Source organism: Macaca nemestrina, chromosome 3, assembly GCF_043159975.1.
Source record: "Macaca nemestrina isolate mMacNem1 chromosome 3, mMacNem.hap1, whole genome shotgun sequence".
Classification (NCBI taxonomy): Eukaryota; Metazoa; Chordata; class Mammalia; order Primates; family Cercopithecidae; genus Macaca; species Macaca nemestrina.
The window spans coordinates 147,607,919-147,631,555 of record NC_092127.1 but is presented as its reverse complement, the minus strand read 5'-3'; the positions used below and the strand labels follow the sequence as shown (position 1 = coordinate 147,631,555).

The 23,637-nt window shown below is 36.5% G+C and overlaps 1 protein-coding gene across 11 annotated transcripts in view; it reads left to right on the top strand.

The window, feature by feature from the left end:
* Nucleotides 1-23,637, top strand: part of LOC105496884 (WD repeat and FYVE domain containing 3) — a 307,925-nt gene that overhangs the window by 179,436 nt on the left and 104,852 nt on the right. For all 11 annotated transcript variants that reach the window (XM_011767528.3, XM_071093605.1, XM_011767525.3 and 8 more), the window contains 10 exons: nt 1,212-1,426; nt 5,137-5,249; nt 6,870-7,101; nt 8,649-8,749; nt 8,892-9,110; nt 13,637-13,818; nt 15,782-16,013; nt 17,358-17,518; nt 20,392-20,503; nt 23,153-23,343. In XM_011767528.3, the coding sequence (XP_011765830.2) occupies nt 1,212-1,426; nt 5,137-5,249; nt 6,870-7,101; nt 8,649-8,749; nt 8,892-9,110; nt 13,637-13,818; nt 15,782-16,013; nt 17,358-17,518; nt 20,392-20,503; nt 23,153-23,343 (1,758 nt within the window). The remainder of the gene's footprint in view (nt 1-1,211; nt 1,427-5,136; nt 5,250-6,869; nt 7,102-8,648; nt 8,750-8,891; nt 9,111-13,636; nt 13,819-15,781; nt 16,014-17,357; nt 17,519-20,391; nt 20,504-23,152; nt 23,344-23,637) is intronic.

The window sequence follows — 23,637 nt, the reverse complement described above, 5'->3', positions numbered from 1 at the left end:
ATCCAGTTCATTTGTTACAAAGGCAACCAAGGTGGTTTCTTCTGATACTAGAATAATTCTCTTTCTCCTTGTAAATCCTGCTCAGCAGTGGACATTGCTAATGAATAATACAGAAGGAAAAATGACTGAAGATACTACATTGAGGCTATTTGTCTGTTTTGACTTGTTGCACTCAAGAGTTTGGGTGAATTGGAGTTTGGGTGGTGATTTTTATTAAAATGTTATGTGGTCTCTAAGGCCTAAAGTGTCACAGATGTAAACAATGGGCTTTCCTTTAAACTAGTTATCTGCCCACCATTAAGAAGACTTTGTCCCTGCTATTTCTATAAAAATAGAACTACTTTTAGTCATACAGTCATACAGTCATGTAATACAAAAGTCTAAAGAGAATAGAATCCAGCTGCCTGTATTTCTCGCAAAATTAAAATAGGACATGTTTGCCTAACCTGTTCTGGAATTGCTATATTGCTCTAAGCCAGTTACTTAATTTATCTGAATGTATTTGGAAGCATATAGAGACTTCATGTTAAAAGGTATGCTTCTGGCCGGGCGCGGTGGCTCACGCCTGTAATCCCAGCACTTTAGGAGGCCAAGGCAGGTGGATCACAAGGTCAGGAGATCGAGACCATCCTGGCTAACACAGTGAAACCCCGCCTCTACTAAAAATACAAAAAATTAGCCTGGCGTGGTGGCGGGCGCCTGTAGTCCCAGCTCCTCGGCAGACTGAGGCAGGAGAATTGCTTGAACCCGGGAGGCGGAGGTTGCAGTGAGCCGAGAGCTGAGATCACACCATTGCACTCCAACCTGGGCGACAGAGCAAGACTCTATCTCAAAAAAAAAAAAAAAAAAAGTATGCTTCTGCCGGGCGTGGTACTAGAACTTGGGAGGCTGAGGCAGGTAGATCGCCTGAGTTCAGGAGTTTGAGACCAGCCTGGCCAACATGGTGAAACCCCATCTCTACTAAAAATATAACAATTAGCTGGGCATGGTGGTGGGCGCCTGTCATCCCAGTTACTTGGGAGGCTGAGGCAGGATAATCACTTGAACCTGCGAGCCAGAGGTTGCAGTGAGCCGAGACCGAGCCATTGCACTCCAGCCTGAGCAACAAGAACGAAACTCCGTCTCAAAAAAAAAAAAAAGGTATGCGAAAAGAATTGTCACCTTTCTCACTAAAAATGACCTGACTGTGTGGATTTCTTTGTTGATTTTAGCATGCTTTGGATCTTCAACTTGCCGTGGCAAATATTTTACAATCCCTGGTGCACACGGAAAGGAACCAGCAAGTCATGTGTGAAGCTGGTCTTCATGCACGACTGCTGCAGAGGTGTAGTGCCGCACTGGCTGATGAGGACCACTCACTGCACCCACCCCTGCAGCGCATGTTTGAACGATTAGCCTCTCAGGCCCTGGAACCCATGGTACTGAGGTGAGTTCTCTTTCATACTCAAATAATCCACAATTAGTAATGTCAGTTTCTAGAGTCCTTATGATTCCAGAGTTCCTGCCTTAATGGACATATATTCCGTTATCTATGGGCAAAATATAACAAAAATGGACAAAATACTCAAAATATAGCACTTAGAAACAAATAAATCTAGTTATTAGTAATCATTTAGTGTTTCTGTCCATCAGTTATTTCTTTCATTTGAATCTAGCAAGCTCTCCCTTTCCTTTAAAAATAAAGTCATGCATTTACTTTATATTTAATAACTTTTCATATGTAAGAAGTTTTTAAAGAAATACTTTTTAACTTTTTAATTTGAAATAATAATAGATTCACCATAAGTTGTGAATATAGATCCAAGAGTTTTCCTGTGCCCTTTGCCCATTTTTCTCCAGTAGTTACACCTGACATAACTATACTACAGTATCCAAACCAAAAAAATGATATTGGTATGATGTATTTATGTGCACAAGCAATTATCTGTTATTGTATCACATGTAGATTCATGTAATCACCACACAATTACGATGTCACAAAGATTTCTCTAGTGCTACCTTTATTGTCATACGCACTCCCCTAACCCCAACATCGTTAGCCCATGGAAAGCACTGATCTGTTCTCCATCTCCATAGTTTTGTCATTATGAACAGGGGTCTCAAATCCCCGAGCTGTGGACCAGTACTGGTCCATGTCCTATTAGGAACTGGGCTGCGCAGCAGGAGGTAAGCTGTGGGTGAGCCAGCATTTACCGCCTGTGCTCCACCTCCTGTCAAATCAGCAGTGACATTAGATGCTCATAGGAGCGTGAACCCTATTATGAACTGTGCATGCAGGGGATCTAGTTTGGGCACTCCTTATGAGAATCTAACTAATCTAATACCTGATGATCTGAGGTGGAACAGTTTCATCCTGAAACCATCCCCCACAGCCCATCCATGAAAAAATTGTCTCCCACAAAACCGGTCCCTGATGCCAAAAAGGTTGGGTACTACTGATTTTGAGAATGTTACATAAATGAAGTTATATAGTATGTGATCTTTTGAAATTGTCTCTTCAGTAATCATATTGCTCTTGAACTGCACACAAGTTGTTACATGTATCAGTAGTTTTTTCTGTTTGTTACTGAATAATGTTCCATATTATGGATGTATCACAGTTTGTGAATCATTCAAGAAATATATACTTATATATGTGTATTTCTTGAATGATTCATAGATATCTGTCATTTCCTCCAGGAAGCCTCCTGCTTTGAGCCACCCTTCCAAAAGTCTGGGTAGGCTGCCTGTGTATAAACTCTATAACACTGCTATTACAGAACTTATTATATTATAAAACTTTCACAAGCTTTCTTAAAAATGGTTGAAATTTATTTGTAAGTTTTTAAAACTGACTCCAAACTGTGAACTAAAAAACTTTTATGCTGTAAACATTTGTTAAATGGTGTTGTATCAGGCAGTGTTCACAGCCTTTATAATGCCAAGATGAGTGAGATGGACCTACTCTCTTCATCCATTATCTTGTAGTTGTACTCACCATCCTAAAGTTTCGAAAATACCATTGAGATTTTCCCCTGATCCTTTTTGGTAATCTGCTACTTAAAAAGTAGAGAAACACAGAGAGAGAGAGAGAGAGAGAGAGAGAGAGAGAGAGATTGTCCCATACCTAATGCTACTGTTTTACCAGATAACTTGTATTGCATAGTTAGATAAATAGAATAAGCAATGAAAGTCAACCATTGGGTATGTTCAGTTTTCACAATGAATGAGTTCTCACAAAAAAAAAGTCAAATGATGATACAAGTACTTTGCTACTTAAAAGCCATAGATTATAAACTAATTGTGTCTAATGTTCTACATGAAAAACTGGCAAACCTAACTTGTAAGCCTTTTTTGTTTCCTGCTATAGGGAATTGGAAATTTAGAGAAGTATTCTACTTTTTTCTTTTTTAACATGATGTTGTAAATGACAGGATATGGAGGGCTCATGCTCTTAAAAAATGTATGGTCTAGTAAAGAATACATGCAGATAAGCAGGAAATGAAAATATTGTTTATTAAGTTTGTAATAGCAGTGTTGCAGAGTTTATATAGGGGCAGAGACTTTTGGAAGTGTGACTCAAAGCAGGCTTCCTGGAGGAAATGACAATTAATGAAGTAAAGTATGAGGCCGGGCAGTGTGGCTCATGCCTGTAATCCCAACACTTTGGGAGGCCAATGCAGGAGGATTACTTGAGGTCAGGAGTTTGAAATAAGCCTCTGAATAACATAGTGACACCCTGTTTCTACAAAAAAATATATATATGTATATATAAACACATATTTTTTATATATGTATATATATTTTATATATGTATAAATATGTATGTATAAAAATATATAAAATATATATATTATATATATTATATATATAAATATATAAAAAATATAAAATATATATTTTTTAACTAGCATGGTGGTGTGTGCCTGTAGTCTTTGTTACTTGGGAGACTGAGGCCGAAGGATTTCTTGGGCCCAAGAGTTTGAGATTGCAGTGAGCTGTGATCACATCACCGCACTCCAGTCTGGGTGACAGAGCAAGAGCCTGTCTCACACACACACAAAAAATTGAGCTGCAATATTTTTTTGCAAAAAAAATTATAAATAAAAAAGTGTAAAATATGGAAGAGGGTTAATCAGGTGAAAAAGTAAGGGCAAGAATTTTTTCCCCAACAAGAAAGACAAATATGTCTTTCTTCCAGGGTAGAGAAGGAGTACAGCTTTCTTAGGCAGTCAGAAGCTTTACGTATGTCTTTAGTGGAGTTTATGATTGGGGGAAAGATGGGAGCAGTGAAGCTGGAGAGTACAGTAGAAATCATCTGATGTATGGTACTGAATGCTAGCTGTTTTGTGTTTTCAACTATGAGAAATGGACAGCCATGGAAGAGTCTTAAGCAATAGAGTGACACTGTGTAGATTTAAGTTCTTTGAGATACTGACTGTAGTGAAGAATGGATTGAGTTGGGGCAACATTGGTGTCACAGGAGGTAATTAAGACTCTGTTTTAGGAATAGTAAAATGACGTGGTCTGGGTGATAACAGCAATAATGAGAGAAGAGAGCAGATTCCATATTTTTATGAGTGGAAATAGCAGGATTTTCTAATTTTCTGAATATGGAAAGTTAAAGAAAGGAGAAGGAACAAAAACACATTTCAGTGAGATGTAGAACAAAAGAAAAGCCCTGGGTTTGAATATAAGGTGATGAGTTTGGTTTTAGAAATATCTGAGTTGGGATTCTTCTTAAATATTATTAACTTCTAAAAAAATGAATTTATAAAAATGTGTAGCAGATATATAGCTATATGGTGATTACATGTAAAACTAACACTGTATATGTTTTATTATACTTGCATTTTTTGTATTGTAATTAGTCTGTTGGAATTTATTAAATTCCTTATTTGAAAATGTTTGGTTTATGAATTATAAATATTCTCAAGGAATAACTGTCTAAAAAGCAAATTTAAAAAAAAAGTGGCAGATATATAGCTATATGGTGATTAAATGTAAAACTAACACTATATTGTTTCATTATACTTTGCATTTTTTTGTATTGTAATTAGTCTGTTGGAATTTATTAAATTCATTTTCTGAATATTTCATTTATGAATTATATAACATTCTCAGTCAAGGAATAACTTTGCTTTGTCTCTTTCTTAGGGAGTTTTTACGTTTGGCAAGTCCTTTAAATTGTGGTGCCTGGGACAAAAAACTGCTAAAACAATATAGGGTCCACAAACCAAGTTCACTGAGTTATGAACCAGAGATGAGAAGTAAGTTGACTTTTGAAATTCCCTTTTTTGATTTATTTTATGAATGAAAATCATGTAGGGGCTGAATATTATTTCAAGAAGTTTGTGAAAGCAAAGAAAGAGAAGGGTTTATTGTTTAAATAGAGAAACAAAAGATTGGGTTGATTGAGGAAGGAGGCAGTTGGAGTGAGGAGGGAATCATTGGTGTTTGAAGGATCCAAAAGAGATAAGAATTACGGGCGGAACAACCCTTGGCTTGGAAAGGAGATACCTCTTTCTCAGAGGATTCATAGTTTCTTGCCTTCCGCGAGTAGCCTTTGCTGCCTGGACTGAAGAATGGTTGATTATTGTTGACAGGCTGTGGATTTGCAGGACAGCTACTGCAGGAACACATGGAGGATAGGAAATTAAAAATACTGATAAAAGTAGTTGAACTGATACATTAATCCTGCTTATAGGTTGGATAGGGAAAGAAACGAAGCCAAGTGGCTAGTGATAGGCTGAGAGAAAGGGATAGATGGCCACTTTGGAAGGAAGTAGTGATCATATAGTTCAGCCCCTTCGTTTTTCAGGTGACAGTTCTGAGGTCAGATTAAACAAACTTCACCCATTATTTGAGTCTTAATTTTTCCTCATACAAATTATTATCAGTGATTAGCAAATACTGTGTTTGTGTTTCAGAAACTTTAAGATATTCTGAGTTCTAACACTGTTGTATTAGAGAACAGAAATGATTGCAGGTTTTCATGTTAACTGATATACAGCTTCTGGATGCATATTTTGTTATTGTGATGTTTTTGTTATTATTTTTGTACTTTACACAGTTAGTTAGAATTGAATTGTGATTTCCTTTGCTAAGAGTAGAAACAAAAATAGTTCCTTTCCCTAAGAGAATATTTGAAATATTTTTATAGTTACCTGAATATCCAGCACATTTAGAAGGAAAACAGTTTCCTACACTCATGTAGTTTATTTTGAGAGAGAATATTTTCTTCATTACGTTTGTAATGTGTCCCTGGAGAGATAATGACAATCTGTTTAGAATTTTTCTTTTTATTCTTGAAATTGTTACCCTTTTTATAAATATGGAAATCTTTCAGTTAAAGTACTTTTATGATCGCACATTTCGTTCTAATAATTGTAAGGAAATAATTAATAATGGGGAGAAAATGGGAGAAGCAAGTTTCTGCCATTTATCTCTAATTTGTTTTATAATAAAGATGACCTGTTTCTTTTCATTTTAGTGCTCTAAAATTGTTTACTTTTCCCTCAAAGAGAATTAATAAATCATAGTTTTGTGAAATAAAAGTATTACCTGATTTGTAAACTATTAACTGAGATTTATAATTAAATTTCATTGTATCAGTGGCTTTGATGACAATTATTTGAGATGTTTATTTTTATTTATACTCTTAGTTTCCAACATTTCTGCAATGTGCATATTGCTTTAGTAAAAAAGGAAATGCATGCTATTAAGTTTAAAAATAAACTAAGTACATTAAAACTGGATAATGATCTTGGCACTTAAAAAGAAAATTATTGTGTATTGAAACTGAAGTGGTATTTACAAATAAATCAGCCTTGTAAAGTTATTTTAAAATTCCATATGACATTTTCCCAAGAGATTTCCTTGACTTACAGGTAGTATGATCACATCTCTGGAAGGTCTGGGTACTGATAATGTTTTTAGCTTACATGAAGATAACCATTACCGGATAAGCAAGAGCCTGGTAAAATCTGCGGAAGGAAGTACTGTACCCCTGACCAGGGTAAAGTGTCTGGTCTCTATGACAACCCCACATGACATCAGACTTCATGGGTCATCAGTTACTCCAGCTTTTGTTGAATTTGACACATCGCTTGAAGGGTTTGGGTAAGAAATTTGCAAGGAAGCCAAGCTTTATTATTTTATGCCTCATACTTGCCTTTACAAATGGATCTTTGGTTTTAAATATACTTAATTAAAATATATTTTACCATACTTAATATTTTTTAATTATTGAGTTTTTTGAGCATGATATTTTAAGATTACTACATTTAATTATTTTTGTTTGTTATACTAAATAAATTGATATGACATAGGAACCCAAAATCTTAGGCCCATGGACCAAATCTGTTTTGTTAGTAAAGCTTTTGCAAATTTTTTTTTTTTTTTTTGTAAATGAAGTTTTATTGGAACACAGCCACAGTCATTTATATTTCCTATGGTTGCTTTTGTGCTAGAGTGTCAGAGTTGAGTAGTCATGATGGAGACGGCCTGGTTCACAAAACATAAAATATTTATGATTTGGACCTTTCCAGAAAAAGTCTGCCAACATCTGATGTAATAAATATAAATGTATAGATAATATATAAATTAAAATTAAATTGAAAAGTCTTTGGGTTTTATCATCATCTATCCTTCAAATTACCTAGCGTAATAATTTATACATTATAAGTATTCAAGGACTGTCACTTCAAATGAGTAAATTATTTCAAGTGGCAGCAGATTATAGTAGCAGAAATGGCAATAATGAATCTATAAAGAATCTAAAAGAGTTCATGAAGTCCAACAGCCTTAAAATAGACACAAATGCTAATATATCTAATAGCTAGATCTGTTAGCTATTAGAGTTTTTTTTTTCTTTTTTTTTTTCCTTTTGAGATAGAGTCTTGCCCTGTCGCCCAGGCTGGAGTGCAATGGCGCGATCTTGGCTCACTGCAACTTCCACCTCCCAGGTTCACACTCTTCTCCTGCCTCAGCCTCCCAAGTAGCTGGGATTACAGGCGCACGCCACCATGTCCAGCTAATTTTTGTATTTTTAATAGAGATGAGGTTTCGCCATAGTGGCCAGGCTAGTCTCGAACTCCCAATCTCCAGTGATCTGCCCACTTCAGCCTCCCAAAGTGCTGGGATTATAGGCGTGAGCCACTATGCCCAGCCTTAGAGTGTTAATTCATAATTTTTGTCTATACTAGTTGTTTGTGGGATTCTTATATGGATTGAAACCTCTGTGTTTTAAGAATATTGTCATAGGTCATTATCAAACCATAGATTAAAACATGGTTGGGAATAGTCAAAAGCAATCAGTGGTAACAAGAGTGACAGAAAGGGGCACGTGGGAGTTTTCCTTCAGTGATGAAATTGTTCTAATGTCTTGATTGGGTTTATACATTAGAGTATGTTGCCATATGCATTTTGTATCTTAAATTTTTTTAATTTAAATTAAAAATGTTATTTTGGGAGATTTTAAAATTATGTCTTTTGATACCCTTACATGATTAAAAGAAGGGAAGGGCTTTGCAAGGCATCCAGATTTATTCCATGATATTTTCTCTAATCAACATTAAATACTGGCAGTTATTTCACCGTGGTAAGTGCACAGTGTTAAGAGAAGGAGTCATTGATCTCTAATATGTATGTTGTCTTTTCTTTAATAGCTGTCTGTTTCTGCCCAGTTTGGCCCCTCATAATGCTCCTACAACTAATACCGTCACGACAGGTCTTATTGATGGAGCTGTGGTCAGTGGCATTGGTTCTGGTAAGTAATATTTTCTTTCTGCTTATGATAATTTTTTTCCAGTACATTATATTTAATTTAGAGTTTACATGCTTTTGTTGGCATCTTTTTAAAAATATAAATATTAATCCACACAAACTTTTTTTTAAAATTTTTACTGTAGGTGAAAGATTCTTTCCTCCTCCCTCTGGCTTAAGTTACTCTAGCTGGTTTTGTATTGAACATTTTAGTTCTCCTCCAAATAACCACCCTGTCAGACTTCTTACTGTTGTACGCCGAGCAAATTCTTCCGAGCAGCATTACGTGTGCCTTGCCATAGTTCTATCAGCAAAAGACCGATCTCTGATTGTTTCCACCAAAGAGGAACTCCTCCAAAATTATGGTCAGTATTTGTTTTTTCTGTTTTCTTCTTTTGATTATAAAAGTATTAAAACTTCATTTTTGTATTTATTTTAAAAGTCCAACTAATAATGACTTTTCAGCTTAAATTATTATAGCATAGAACAAGTTATATGAAACATTGAATATTGCTTACCAGTGAATTTTAAGGCACTTTCAAAAGAGACTTACAAAACAGTGGAGGGAGTGAGTACCTAATAAGGACTTATCTCTACTTGCCAAGAAATCACAGCTTTTCATAGGAAAGCAGGTTGCTTGTTTGATGTATTTTGGTAAGGATTATCATTGGCTGTGAATTCTGCTTAACTAATTAATATTCATTGAGCACCTGCCTGCCATATGTGCCACACTGTGCTAGACACAATAACATTTCAATTACCTTATCCGTCACTTACCTTCAAGATATAATGCATACTATATACTATTTTATAACTCGAATTCCCTAGTTTTCTCCAACATGCCATGACTTTACAGTGCTGTACAGTAGATCTCCAAACTCAAAGCATTTTGTATAAATGTGATTTTTAAAATTTTGTTCTTTTAACTAAGTAAAATAATATCACATATTGACATGTGGTTGGTATTCAATACATATTAATTTAATATGAATGTTAGTCTTTAAAGATTGTAAGGTTTCTTGACTTAGTATTCCTCATGGTACCTAGCACAGAACTAGACATCAATATAGTTAGTACTTTAAAATTCTTGTTATGATGCTTTATTTGTCCCTTAGTAGCATTTGGTCCCGTTGACTAATTCGTCCTAATTAAAATTACCTCCAATCTTGTGTTCTAGAATACTCACTATTTCTCTGATCTTTGTTTTGCAATTTCCTTCCATCTTGAGCTTTCTCTTCTATCTGCCCCTCAGAAGTAGTGTTCTCCAGTGTTTCACCTTTCATCTTTATACTTGACCAGCTCTTCATGGGAAAAAAAATCGTGAACTAGTATTGCTTTAAGTCTTTTTATCTCAAGGACTGTGAAGTCAAGGTTTTTTTTTTTCATTTGTCTATGTCCCAAGCTAGGTCCTCATATTTCCAACTGCATATTAAACACCTCCACATGAACAGTATTCCAGTAAACATCTCAGTTTCTAATATTCCTTCTTTATAAAACCTACATCTCCTTTAGGAGGCTGAGGTGGTAGGATTGGTGAAGCCCATGAGTTTGAGGTTGTAGTGAGCTGTGAAGGTGCCACGGCACTCAGCCTAGGAGAGACATCCCGTTTCAAATAAAAACAAAAAACCTACATCTCCTTATATTTTCCTGTGTTGATAAATGGCACGACCACTGCCAGTTAGCCCAGCTAGAAACCTTGAGTCAACTTGAAAATACCACCCCTTCCACTAAGTCTTACTGTAATACTCCTCCCTAATATTTCTCAAATCTTCCCTTCCTCCCTGTGCCTACTTCCATAGCACTTGTTTAATAGTCTTCATCTCTTATCTAGACTTCATAGATTTTAATTTTTAATTTGTTTTTGTCTGCTTATGCTATTTGAACCTCCCACAAACAAAATTATTAATCTTTGTAATCTAGGCTTCCCTGTCTAACACAGTACCTAGAATGTATTAGGCATACAGATATTATGTAAACATATAAATACATGAATAGAGGAAATGAACGGCCTGAGAAGGAAACAATGAGAAAAGTGAATAATAATGGGGAACTCGAAGACACCCTAGAATTTAATGGAAAAGTTAAGGAGTGGATCTGGAGATAAATCTATAAACTAGGAAAATATTTTCTAACTCTTATCTCATTTTTATTACTAAACGTAATTTGCCAGGTTGCTGTAGTCCATATATGATTAGAAATGACGGTAACATATATGTTAGTATTGCCAGAATTCATTCTCTCAACAGCTATAACCCATTACGATGCCTAGGAAATTAAGAGTTGTCATAAGCCAGTTGGCTCACTGAGATACCCTGACATACCACTCAGTGCTGGAAATGTCTTAGTTCAAACCTAAGTCAGAAAGTAAAACTCTCACAAATGTTTATAAGGAATATCTTCTTCGATACTTGAGAAGACTTATAGTCTACGAACCAGGGAAGGAAGAGGGACGAGTTCCTTGTTTCACCCATATGTTCATATTTACTTTCACCTCCATTGGACCATAGCACTACACCTTTCAAGGCTTTAGGACTCTGCTTTCTGCCTAGTTTATTCAGTTCCTATATCAAGTAACCTCATGGATAAGATTTTTGTCTGTGTAATAGTCTTATCAACAGACATATATTCTGAATTCCCGTTCTAAAATATAATCTAGGTATTTAAGTATGTGCAGATATTTTAATATTCCAAAAATAGAAATCAATATTTTATTTGCATTTTCTTCTTCATGTCACATAAATTTTACTTTCAGTATGTTTACTTGTTTGTACATGCAGTGAAAAATACCAGATCTGCTTTAAATTATATGGTTACAGGTTAGCCCTTTTCTTAATTTTCTTTTTAAATGAGTATTTAAAACCTGGTTTTCTACTGCTGTCTTGCCACTTGTTAAGTACTGATAAAAGGTAAACTAATTTTTATTTAGCTTAACATTAAAATTAAATTAATATGAAATCATTATTTCTTAGCATGGTCTGGTAACATATAGGGTAACAAAGAGGAGCCAGATTGGAGTCAGGAAGTAATCGTAGAATGATAGCAAATCAGAATATGTTTATATACATGAGACAAGGTTGTCTGATAAAGCAGGAAACTTGGATCAACAAATACCTAGTCTATGCTGTAAATCATCTCCTTCTTACTACCTTTTATTATGGACAGTATGGCCACTAACTAATAATAGATAGTTGTCATCTTGTATCATTGAGCATAGCATATAGCAAGAATAAACTTTACATTTTTCTTGGTTCTTTTTCTAACCCATACTGTAACCAAATCAATGTCAAAAAGTTACAGTGCATTATTGTTGACTGTAGTTACAGTGTTGTAGAGCAAATCTCAAGCTTTTTTTCTCTTGCTTCACTGAAACTTAGCACCATTTGATTAGTAACTTCCCATTTGCCCCTCCCTCAAGCCCTTGGCAACCAACATTTCATTCATTGTTTCTCTGAATTTGGCTATTTTAAATACCTCACATAAGTGGAGTCATGCAATATATGTCTTTCTATGACTGGCTGTTTCATTTAGCATAATGTCCTTAAGCTTCATGTATGTTGTCAGATATTGCAGAATTTTCTTCTTTAAGGCTAATTATTATTCCATTGTATGCATATACCGCATTTTCTTTATCTACTCATCTGTCCAGGGGAGTACTGATAACTCTCTGAAGTCCTGATTTCAGTGATTTAGATAAGTACCCAGATATGGTATTGCTGGATTATATGTTAGTTCTATTTTCAGTGTTTTGAGGAACCTCCGTACTGTTTTCCATAGCAGCTGCAGCATTTTACATTCCCACCAACAGTGCACAAGGCTTCCAATTTCTCCACATTCTTGCCAACACTTGTGTTTTGTTTTTTTTGATAATAGCCATTCTGACATGTGTGAGATGATATGCCATTGTGCTTATGATTTGGATTTCCCTGATGATTAGTAACATTGAGCATTTTTCATATACCTGTCTGCCATTTATATGCCTTCTTTGGAGAAATGTCTGTTCAAGTTCTTAGCTCAGTTTTAATTGATTATTAGTTTCTTTACTATTGAGTTCTAGTAATTTCTTAGGTATTTTTGACATTAATCCCTTATGAAATACATAGTTAGCAAATATTTTTCTCCCATTCCATAGATTGCCTTATCACTCTGGTGTTTCCTTTGCTATTTAAAAGCTTTTCAGTTTGAGATAGTCCCACTTGTTTATTTTTGTTTTGGGTGTCAACTAGTCTCTTTTTAGTGTTTGTCATAATGTTATTGTCTCTTTATTCTTAGGTATTATTTACTTCGTTAGCTTACTTTTGTTCATTGTAACTTTGATTATACCTATATTTCCTGAGCAGAAGAGAGCAAAAATACATTCTAGGTTTCACTTCTTACTGCTGGTAAGGGTATTGCATGAATAGGGCATCTTCTGTTTGCATTATCTCTTTATTTTTATTTATTTATTTTTTTGAGATGGAGTTTCGCTCTGTTACCCAGGCTGGAGTACAGTGGTGCAATCTCAGCTCACTGCAACCTCTGCCTCCGAGGTTCAAGCGTTTCTCCTGGCTCAGTCTCCCGAGTAGCTGGGACTACAGATGTACACCACCATGCCTAGCTAATTTTTGTATTTTTAGTAGAGACGGGGTTTCACCATGTTGGCCAGGCTGGTCTCGAACTCCTGACCTCAGGTGATCCACCCACCTCAGCTTCCCAAAGTGCTGACATTACAGGCATGAGCTACTGCACCCAGCCCGCATTATCATTTTTTTTCCAGAATTGTATTATTACTCAAATCAGTCTGCATCATTATTTTGTTTTAACATAAAGTCAAAACATGCTGATCTAGATATGAATAATTTGAATAGGGATGGTGTTGGAAAAAGTTTTTTATGTCTTCCCCCCTTTATTTCAGTTGATGATTTTAGTGAAGAGTCCTCATTTTATGAAATTCTCCCATGCTGTGCTCGCTTTCGATGTGGAGAGCTTATCATTGAGGGACAGTGGCATCATTTGGTCCTGGTAATGAGCAAAGGCATGTTGAAAAACAGTACTGCAGCCCTCTATATTGATGGACAGCTTGTTAACACTGTAAAGGTAAGAGTATGTGCACTTGTAAATCTACCTGCTTTATAAGGTAGTAGTTTGGGGTGGGTGTGGGTGGGGTGTGTGTGTATTACAGTGATATTTGTATAATTACTTTCTTAATTTTAAGTTGACATTCAGTACCCATTTGAATAATATGTTAGACTCATGTAACCAATTCTTACCATTTTATTAGAGAAGAATAGAAATGAGGGCTTATAGGTACTAAAGAAGTTGCTGAATATGCAAGAGCTTAAGCCAGTTTGCTAGGTGCTTTTTCATAATAGAGGAACCAGTGGAAGGATTCCTAAATAATGGTGAACACACTATTTTGTCACTTCATTGCTGTTGCTGTAATTTCATCCAGAAGACTTATATTCTTTAGAGCTAGAATTGCTTTTTTTTCTTTGTTTTCAGATCACCCAGATTAGTCCCCGATAATGATAGTAGGTATTCAGTTTATTGTTTCTTGAATGAATGACTACATAAACATTACTGTAGATTGTGATACTATTTAGAAGAGAAAAAAAGAGTTGATTATTGAGTAAAGAAACAGGTGAAACTCCCTTTTTCTGAATGAGAATAAATACTGCTTGTTACTTTGTACAGAACTCAGCTGGCAAACTGAAAATTCCTGACCTTCTAAAAGTTAGTATCTTTTTTTTTTTTTTAAGATGGCCTCTCACTCTGTCGCCCAGGCTGGAGTGCAGTGGCATGATCTCAACCCACCGCAACCTCCACCTCCTGGGTTTGAGCAATTCTCCTGCCTCAGCCTCCCAAGTAGCTGGGACTACAGGTGCGTGCCATGACGCCTGGCTAATTTTTGTATTTTTAGTAGAGATGGGGTTTCACCATGTTGGCCAGGCTGGTCTTGAACTCCTGACCTCAGGTGATCCTCCCACCTCAGCCTTCCAAAATGCTGGGATTATAGGCAGGTATCCATTTTAGAGCGATCACTTGAAAGAAAAAAAGACAAAGTTTGTCCTTGTGTGTGAATTAAAGTTTAAAAAACACTGAAACCAGCAGCATCTTTGAATTTATTTCCTTCCTTGATGATGATGATATTTTATTGTGGCATTGTGTTTCAGTATGATAAACCCTAAAATGCACCTTGTGGAATAGTCGTTGATTTATTTGTATACATGATTACATTTGAAATGAGTTTGTAGATTCTCTAGTACATTGCTACTTCATTAATTTTAGTATCATTAAAAATAAAAATGGCCTCAGCTTGTAGAGTTGAGCAGTAGGAAATTTATTATTGATTTATTTACATCATCATCATCACTGTCCCTGTCAATAGTCACAGTAGTGTGAAATCAACTGTAGCTCACATGTTGGTCTTCACAATTGTGCTATTAACATCACCAAGAACTGCTGTTTAATATACAGAATAATGAATAGGATCTGAAGCTGAGATGTTATTATGACACAACAATTAATGGAAATGTCCTTCATCCCATTAAGCTGCTTCAGCAAGAAAAAGCAACTTAAGTTCTTTATCTCTTATACTGTACTTAATTATGTATTCATTATAATAATTTATCTCTATAAAACAATTTTCATCAGTAATTTTAGTTAACGGACTCACATTGAAGGTAACATACCTAATTTCAAGACTACTTTAATTCTATAGTGGAAAGCTCTCTTTATATCAGCACAAAAATTTCAGAGAAGCATCATTAACTTGATATGCAAACCAGCCATTGACAGTATCCCTAAAATTGCTTGTTGCCATTTCTAGCATTAAAGAGTTTATCTGTGTTAGAGAGTTGGATAAAAGTTTTAGCTACTATACCTGGTCCTCAGTTACAGATCCCAGTATCATGCCTTGCCCTTCCTGTTTCTCAACCCCAAATGTTTTTGTGCATTTGTAAAGTTGTGTGACCTTGAGATAATGAAAATATATATGTCAAAGTAATTTTCCTGGGGAAAGTGTTCACATCTCACACATTTGCTTTTGTCTTCCTTACAGCTTCATTATGTTCACAGTACTCCAGGGGGTTCAGGTTCAGCAAATCCACCAGTGGTGAGCACGGTCTATGCCTACATTGGTACTCCACCTGCCCAACGCCAAATTGCTTCCTTGGTTTGGCGCCTGGGACCCACACATTTTCTAGAAGAAGTTTTGCCTTCTTCAAATGTTACTACCATTTATGAACTTGGACCAAATTACGTTGGAAGCTTTCAGGCTGTATGTATGCCATGTGAGTAACTTATTTTTAGTTCCTGAAGTTGTGTGAAATTTAACTCCTGCAATATAGATGCATGTGTGTATGAGGTTATACATATTGTTTATCTAGGAAAAGCGCCTTCTCTTTCTCTAATCTTCTTCAGCAGGATACTCACTCCTCTTTAAAATATTTTCCTCCACTGATCATACTGCACTTTCTGGATTCTTTGTCTTTATGCCTGATGGTTTATTATCCAGTTTCTCTTACTGGCTCCGAGATATAGGTATATGCCCTCTAGGAGTCTAACTGTGTGACACTCTTCTCTTTTTGTGATTTCTCCTATTACATGAAGCAGTTTAAAGTATAGCCACTCCTGTTAAAGGAAGAACAGATAGGTTCAATAAACACACACATATATTCTCTAGATTAGATCACTTAACATTATTTTTTCTCACTTCTTTACTCCAAGCCTACTTTTTGTTATCCTTTCTCCCAAATGAAATATAGACTCAGAGGAACTGATGTTAAGCTGGCAATTCCTTGCTAGTACTTCTTGCAAATGATGTCTTCCACTCCCTTGTTCTGATTCCACCAAGAATCTCAGAAGAATTAGGACAAGTATATTGTAAATGGTCATAATCCTATCATTTAGTAATTTATCTTTTCACTCATTCTTAATTTAAATGGTATCTAATAAAAGCTAACACTTCTTGGTCTCTTACTGTGTGCTAAATAAGTCAATACAAATGAAGGATGTAGCTGTTCTGAGCCCTTCACATGTATTTATTCATCTCGAAACACCGTGAGTTAGGTACTGTCTATATTCCCATTTCACAGAAGAGGAAAATGAGGCACAAAGACATATAAGTCGCACAGCTTTTAAGTGATAAAGCAAGATTCAAACTCAGGCCATGTGGCTTTAAAACACGTGCCTTTATTAATAACTCTTCTGCTTTGTTGTCTTGGAGAATACAGGCAGGCATATCTGAGTGCTTTTTTGGGGGAGGGGACATAGTGCTACATGGCTGATAGGCATTTTATTCATCTCCATCCTTTTTCCTTTGAATCCAGGGGGACATGTTTTACAATTCGTCAGATAACAGTTAAAACTTTTCTTCCTTTACATTGTGCTATATTTTAAACATGTTTTAAGAGTAGCACTTAAAATGTAGAACTCTATGGCTAGATTTCTTTTTCCATTTTTTAATTAAAGAAATAAATGAAGAGCTGAGAAGTAAAATAGTTTTTAAATTTACCTCTCTTATTCTACTTTAAGACTTTCAAGCCTCCTCATTTAAAAATGATAGTAAGAATAAAAAACTTATTTTAAGATGAGAACTACTGATGATTTTGAAAAGAATTATTCTTCTTTTGAAGGTAAAGATGCAAAATCCGAAGGGGTAGTGCCATCCCCTGTGTCATTAGTACCAGAGGAGAAGGTGTCGTTTGGCCTCTATGCACTCTCTGTGTCTTCTCTAACAGTGGCAAGAATCCGGAAAGTGTATAACAAATTGGATAGCAAAGCCATTGCTAAGCAGGTAGGCAGGATGATTTCTTGGTGTACTATGGCTGATTCTCACTGGGAATGTATCTCAGAGTCTCATATGGATACTACTCAATTATGAGTGATTGCTAAAAATCATGCCTTTCATGTGTTGTTTATGTTTGGTTAATTTGACTTCAAATGCAGGCCAAAACACATGTAGATATGTAACTTAATTTGGAAAAGTGACAGTTTCTGTTATGAGTACATAATTCATATTAATTTTTTTATTTATATTGGCAATTAAGAAATTTAACTTTAGAAAACTAATGAAAACAATTACTGTTTTTAAGGCTACAACTCAACTTTTTAATGAATGACCTATTATGTGCCAGGTGACATTCAGTTCAGGACATAGCAGTGGATAAAAAGAAAATTTCTGCTCTTATGTTTCCTGCATTCTAGTGGAAGAGACAGATGATAATACCTAAAGAAATAACCTAATCGTAAAGTATGTTAGAAGGTGATGGGTGCTATGCAGTAAAATAAAGCAGGGAAGGGGAAAGAGAGAAGTTTCAAGTTTTAAATATGGTGGTCCAAGGAGACTTTACTGAGAAGGTGAATTTTGAGCAAAGACTTGACAGGGATGAGGTACAAGCCATAGGAATAGGCAGCATGGGATATACCTATGGGTGTGGGAGTGTTTTGTATTCCAGGAATCCAAGTGCAAAGGCCCTGAGAAAAGTACTAATGCTTGCTTGCCATGGAGACATGTGGCTGGAATAAAATTAGAGAGGGCCCAGGCAGTAGGAGAGTAGCCCAGAGTGGTGATGGGTCCCAGGTTGTTTAGGATTCATGGGGCAATTGTAAAGACATTGGCTTTGATGGAGAAAGATGGGAGGCATTATAGAGTTTCAGACATAGGAGGGAAATGCTGTAACTTACATTTTATCACTATGACTTCTGTTGAGAATAGACTGAAGAGAAACAAAGGTGGTAGTAGGGAGACAAGTTATGAGACTGATAAATAATTCCTATGAGAGATGATGGTGGTTTTAACTTGGGCAATAGCAGTGGTGGTGATAAGAAGTGATCAGATTCAAGGTGTATATATATATATACACACACACACACACACACACCCCTTGTATAATATATATATACACTTTTTTTTTTTTTGAGACGGAGTTTCGTTCTTGTCACTCAGGCTAGAGTGCAATGGTGTCATCTCAGCTCACTGCAACCTCCGTCTCCCGGGTTCAAGTGATTCTCCTGTCTCAGCCTCCTGAGTAGCTGGGATTATAGGCATGCCACACCCAGCTGATTTTTGTATTTTTATTAGAGACAGGGTTTCACCATGTTGGCCAGGCTGGTCTTGAACTCCTAACTTCAGGTGATCCGCCTGCCTCAGCCTCGCAGAGTGCTGGGATTACAGGTGTGAGCCACCCCACAAGGCTCAAGGTATATTTTAAAAGTAGACCTAGCAGTTTTGGGTGATAGAATGTGGAATGAGTGTGAAAGGTGAGAGAGTTAAGGAGTCCAGGTTTTTTGCTTGAACAGCTGGGAAAACGGAGTCAAATTTTATGATTTGGTGAAAACTACAAAAAGAGTAGAGTTGGGAGGAATATTAAGAATTCTGTTTTAGAAGTTTGAGAAGTGTATTAGACATCACAGTAGAGATTTCAAGGCCATTGAAAATATGAATCTGGAGTACATTTATACAGGTGGTGTTTAAAGCCATGAGTCTACATGTATTCACCAAAGCATAGACGTAGATAGGGAAATGGAAAGTTTTAAAGACTGAAACCTGGGACATTCCAGTGTTACGGAGTTGGGGACATCAAGAAGAACCAGAAAAGACTGAGAAGTAGCAATCAGTGAGAAGGGAGAAAAACCAGGAGGGCCTAATGTTGTAAGATCAAGGATTCATTGTGGAAATGTCTTAAGTGGTCACAGTAAGATGAGAAGTGAGGAGTGACTATGAGTCAGTGAGTGTGACAAGCCATTTTGGCTGATTACCGAAGGCAAAGTCCAAGGGGAAGGAAATCAAGAGACCAGGAACTGTAAGTATTGACAGCTCTTATAGAGAGCTTCGTGTGTGTGTCTGTGTGTGTGTGTGTGTGTGTATACATATATACATATGTTGACACATATACATATCTAAGGAACATAAACTGTACATAACTCTATAGTGAACAACAGAATTAAAGTTATATTTGACTTGAAAATAGATCTTGTGTTATGTGTGAATGTATTAAAATGTAAGATTCCTTTATGTAGGCAATTTTATCTATAAACTCTTGGATAACTTACGTTTACTTGGATATGGAATAAAGCTCATATGTTCACTGATCTGAAATACTGTGAGGAAGTTAGTGATAACAACCTTTAAACTACCAAAGAACTTCATTCAGAAAGACCCCTGAAGCTGTGTCTCAAAATCCTCTCGCCATCTTTATCTCAGTAAATTGTGTTTAACTTAACTCCTATGAGTTTCCACACTTTGGAAGCGTTTGTACATTTCCAAAAATAAACTCACCCAGACTGGAGTGTGGAGTGCCAGTGGCACGATCTCCGTTGACTGCATCCTTGACCTCCCAGGCTCAAGTGTTTCTCCTACCTCTGCCTCCTGAGTAATGCACCACCAGGCCTGGCTAATTTTTTGCATTTTAGTAGAGATGGGGGTCTCACCATGTTGCCCAGGCTGGTCTCAAACTCCTGGACTCGAGCAATTCCCTTGCCTCTATCTTACAAAGTGTTAGGATTATAGGGATGAGCCATCAGGCTGGACCTAAATGCCGTTTTTCAGTATTCTGATAAGGGAGGAAAGAAAAGATATGTTACCATTCGTGTGTTTGGTTTTTTTCCCAATCAAAACATTGAAACTGTTCTTATATAATTACATTATTTTCCTTTCCTATTTTTCAGTTAGGCATTTCCTCACATGAGAATGCCACTCCTGTGAAGTTGATACACAATTCAGCAGGACATCTTAATGGATCTGCACGGACAATTGGGGCCGCTCTGATTGGATACTTGGGTGAGTGGACTTGTCTTTGTTTTTTCAGACTTCTTTGTTTGCCATCAAGTTTGCATTCACTTTCCTCACTTGAGGGGCAGTATTTAATTTCATATTGTATAGCACTGACCTATAGTGTACGTGCAGTATTCAGAGATTAAATATAACAATCTCAAATTCCAGTCAACTTAAAATTAATAACCTTTCATAAAATCCCACTAACTTTTACATATCCACCATGGAATACTGTACAGCCATAAAAAAGAATGAGATTATGTCCTTTGCAGGGACATGGATGAAGCTGGAAATCATCATCCTCAGCAAACTAACACAAGAACAGAGAACCAAATGTCGCATATTCTCACTCATAGGTGGGAGCTGAACAGTGAGAACACATGGACACAGGGAGGGGAACATCACATACCAGGACCTGTCAGGGGAAGTGGGTCGAGGGGAGGGAGAGCATCAGTACAAATACCTAACGCATGTGAGGCTTAATACCTAGGTGACAGGTTGATAGGCACAGCAAACCACCATGGCACATGTTTACCTATGTAGCAAACCTGCACGTTCTGTGCATGTATCCCAGAACTTAAAGTTAAAAAAAAAAAAAAAAAAAAAAAACCCACTGTTTCCCTCTTGTCAGTGATGATCAGCACTGACTATATAATTTCATGTAATTTTTAGGTAAATTTCAAATTACATTTAGCAACAGGTATCAAAATTCAGAACTATTACTGATTGTTTCATGATTTGGTATATAGCTCATGAGTTTTGTTAATTTAGAAATGAGCTAGAACTAAGTGATTCTGAGATAAACACTATGACTCAAGCTATAATGAAAGTTGAGAGTAGTACAGAGCCTTGTACATGTCTGCTTAAAACGTTTTTGTTTTTGTTTTTGTTTTTTGGTTAGATAGGATCTTGAGACATAAACCAATCAGGCCATTCAAAATTCAGAACCAGTGATTGTGCCTTTTAATGTGCAAATCAGTATATAATACTGGTTCCTTTTTAGATTAATAAAAAGTTAGTGTTGTGCTGGACAGAATCCAACATGTTTATCAGTCATTGGCAATTTTTATTGTCCCAGTGAATTGCATAAATCTTTGTTTTTCTTTTTTGGTAATATCGCATTGAAGAAAATTTTCTTTAAAGCACATGGTAGTGTTCTTTTATTCAAAAAATGCTTATTAAGCACTGTGGTATGTCCTTTTCAGAAGTATAGCAGACCTGTGGTATAGTGGAAAGAGCAGTGAGCAGTAAATAAAGAGTTCAGAGACTTAGGTTCCAGCTCCTGTTGTGCCACTGTGTGATATTATGCCATTCAGTTATGCTCTATGAACTTCAGTTTTCTTATCTATAAACTAGTAATCCTGGCCCTAATTACCTTGGGAGCTAGTTTTCAAAATCCAGCACTGTAATATATGAAGGTATTGTGGGCTGGGCATGGTGGCTCACACCATGTAATCCCAGCACATTGGGAGGCCTAGACAGAAGGATTGTTTGAGCCCAGGAGGCTGCAGTGAGCTGTGATTGAGCCACTGCACTCCAGCCTGGGTGACAACAAGACCCTGTCTAAAAAACAAAATGGGAAAGAAGGAAAGAAAGTATTGTGAATACTGCAGAGCACATAGAAATATAATATGCATGTTAGTTTTATTTTTTAAAATCTCTATCTTGGTCAACAGGCAAGTGACATTCACATAATGCCTCTTTAAAATGTTAGGAATGTAGGTGTGATTTTTTTTAATTGACACACAGTTCCAGGACTGTGTTTCTATAAACTTACACTCTCCTAAAGTCACTGATGTACTGTTACTCAGATTACTTAACCAAGAGAAGCTTTGGGTAATGGTCAGTAATGTGCTTTGCTTGGTTTATCTATAGGAAGTACATCATCCCCGCCAGGATGGCTTCTCCAAGCTGTTCCCCAGTTCACAGAGTTAAAGTGATTTTTACTGTCCCCAAGGTTATTCCCCAGCAGACTCTACTAAGGCACTCTCACTTACTCAGAAATTCATTCTCAAGACCACTGCACTTTTGAGTACAGCCCAAAGCTACACAGTAGAAACATTTGTGCTTGCTGAAAAGCCCTGCTCTTCTCTGCTCACTCCTCTACACCCAGTCTTCTCTAAAAGTATGTAGATTAGCTTTTTTTCTTTTTTCTTTTATTATTATTATTATTATTATTATTATTATTATTATTACTTTAGATGGAGTCTCCCTCTGTTGCCCAGGCTGGAGTGCAGTGGCGCGATCTCGGCTCACTGCAACCTCCAACTCCTAGGTTCAAGTGAGTCTCCTGCCTCGGCCTCCTGTGTAGCTGAGATTACAGGCACGTGCCACCACGCCCGGCTAATTTTTGTATTTTTAGTAGAGACGAGGTTTCACCATGTTGGTCAGGCTGGTCTCAAACTCCTGACCTTGTGACCCACTTACCTCAGCCTCCCAAAGTGTTGGGATTACAGGTGTGAGCCACCGTGACCAGCCAGCCTTTATTGCCTTGTCCTAAATCCTACCTTTAATGCTTTCCCTAGAATTTGCATTATAGACAGAAGATATTTTTTAAATAAAACTTTACTAATTAAAGACTTTTCAAAATAATGTATACGGTTCTTGTTCACGTAGGGAATTTATCTTAATTATTTTTCACTATCTTTTAATCAGGAGTAAGAACATTTGTCCCTAAGCCTGTTGCCACTACTTTGCAGTACATTGGTGGAGCTGCAGCCATCCTGGGCCTGGTGGCCATGGCCTCTGATGTGGAAGGGTTATATGCAGCAGTCAAGGCCCTGGTTTGTGTGGTCAAGAGTAACCCACTAGCCAGCAAAGAAATGGAAAGAATCAAGGGCTACCAGGTTTGTAACTGTAAAACTTTGCCTTCATTTCACCTGGCACCTAAAATACCCTGCTTTTTATTATCTTTCATGTTGTTTCAAACTCTGGAAGAATTATGTTGTCCAAGTAAACTTAAAGAGCCAGTAGTTTTATGAAAACTGATACATGTTCAATGAAAGTTGTATTGTTTCTTTATTTTGCTTTATCCTCTTTCTTCTATCTTATCAAATCTTACTAAACACTTGAGTTAGGCAACATTATTTCAATATAGCTTTAATACATTGAATATATTTTCAGAACAAAGGTTTGCTGGT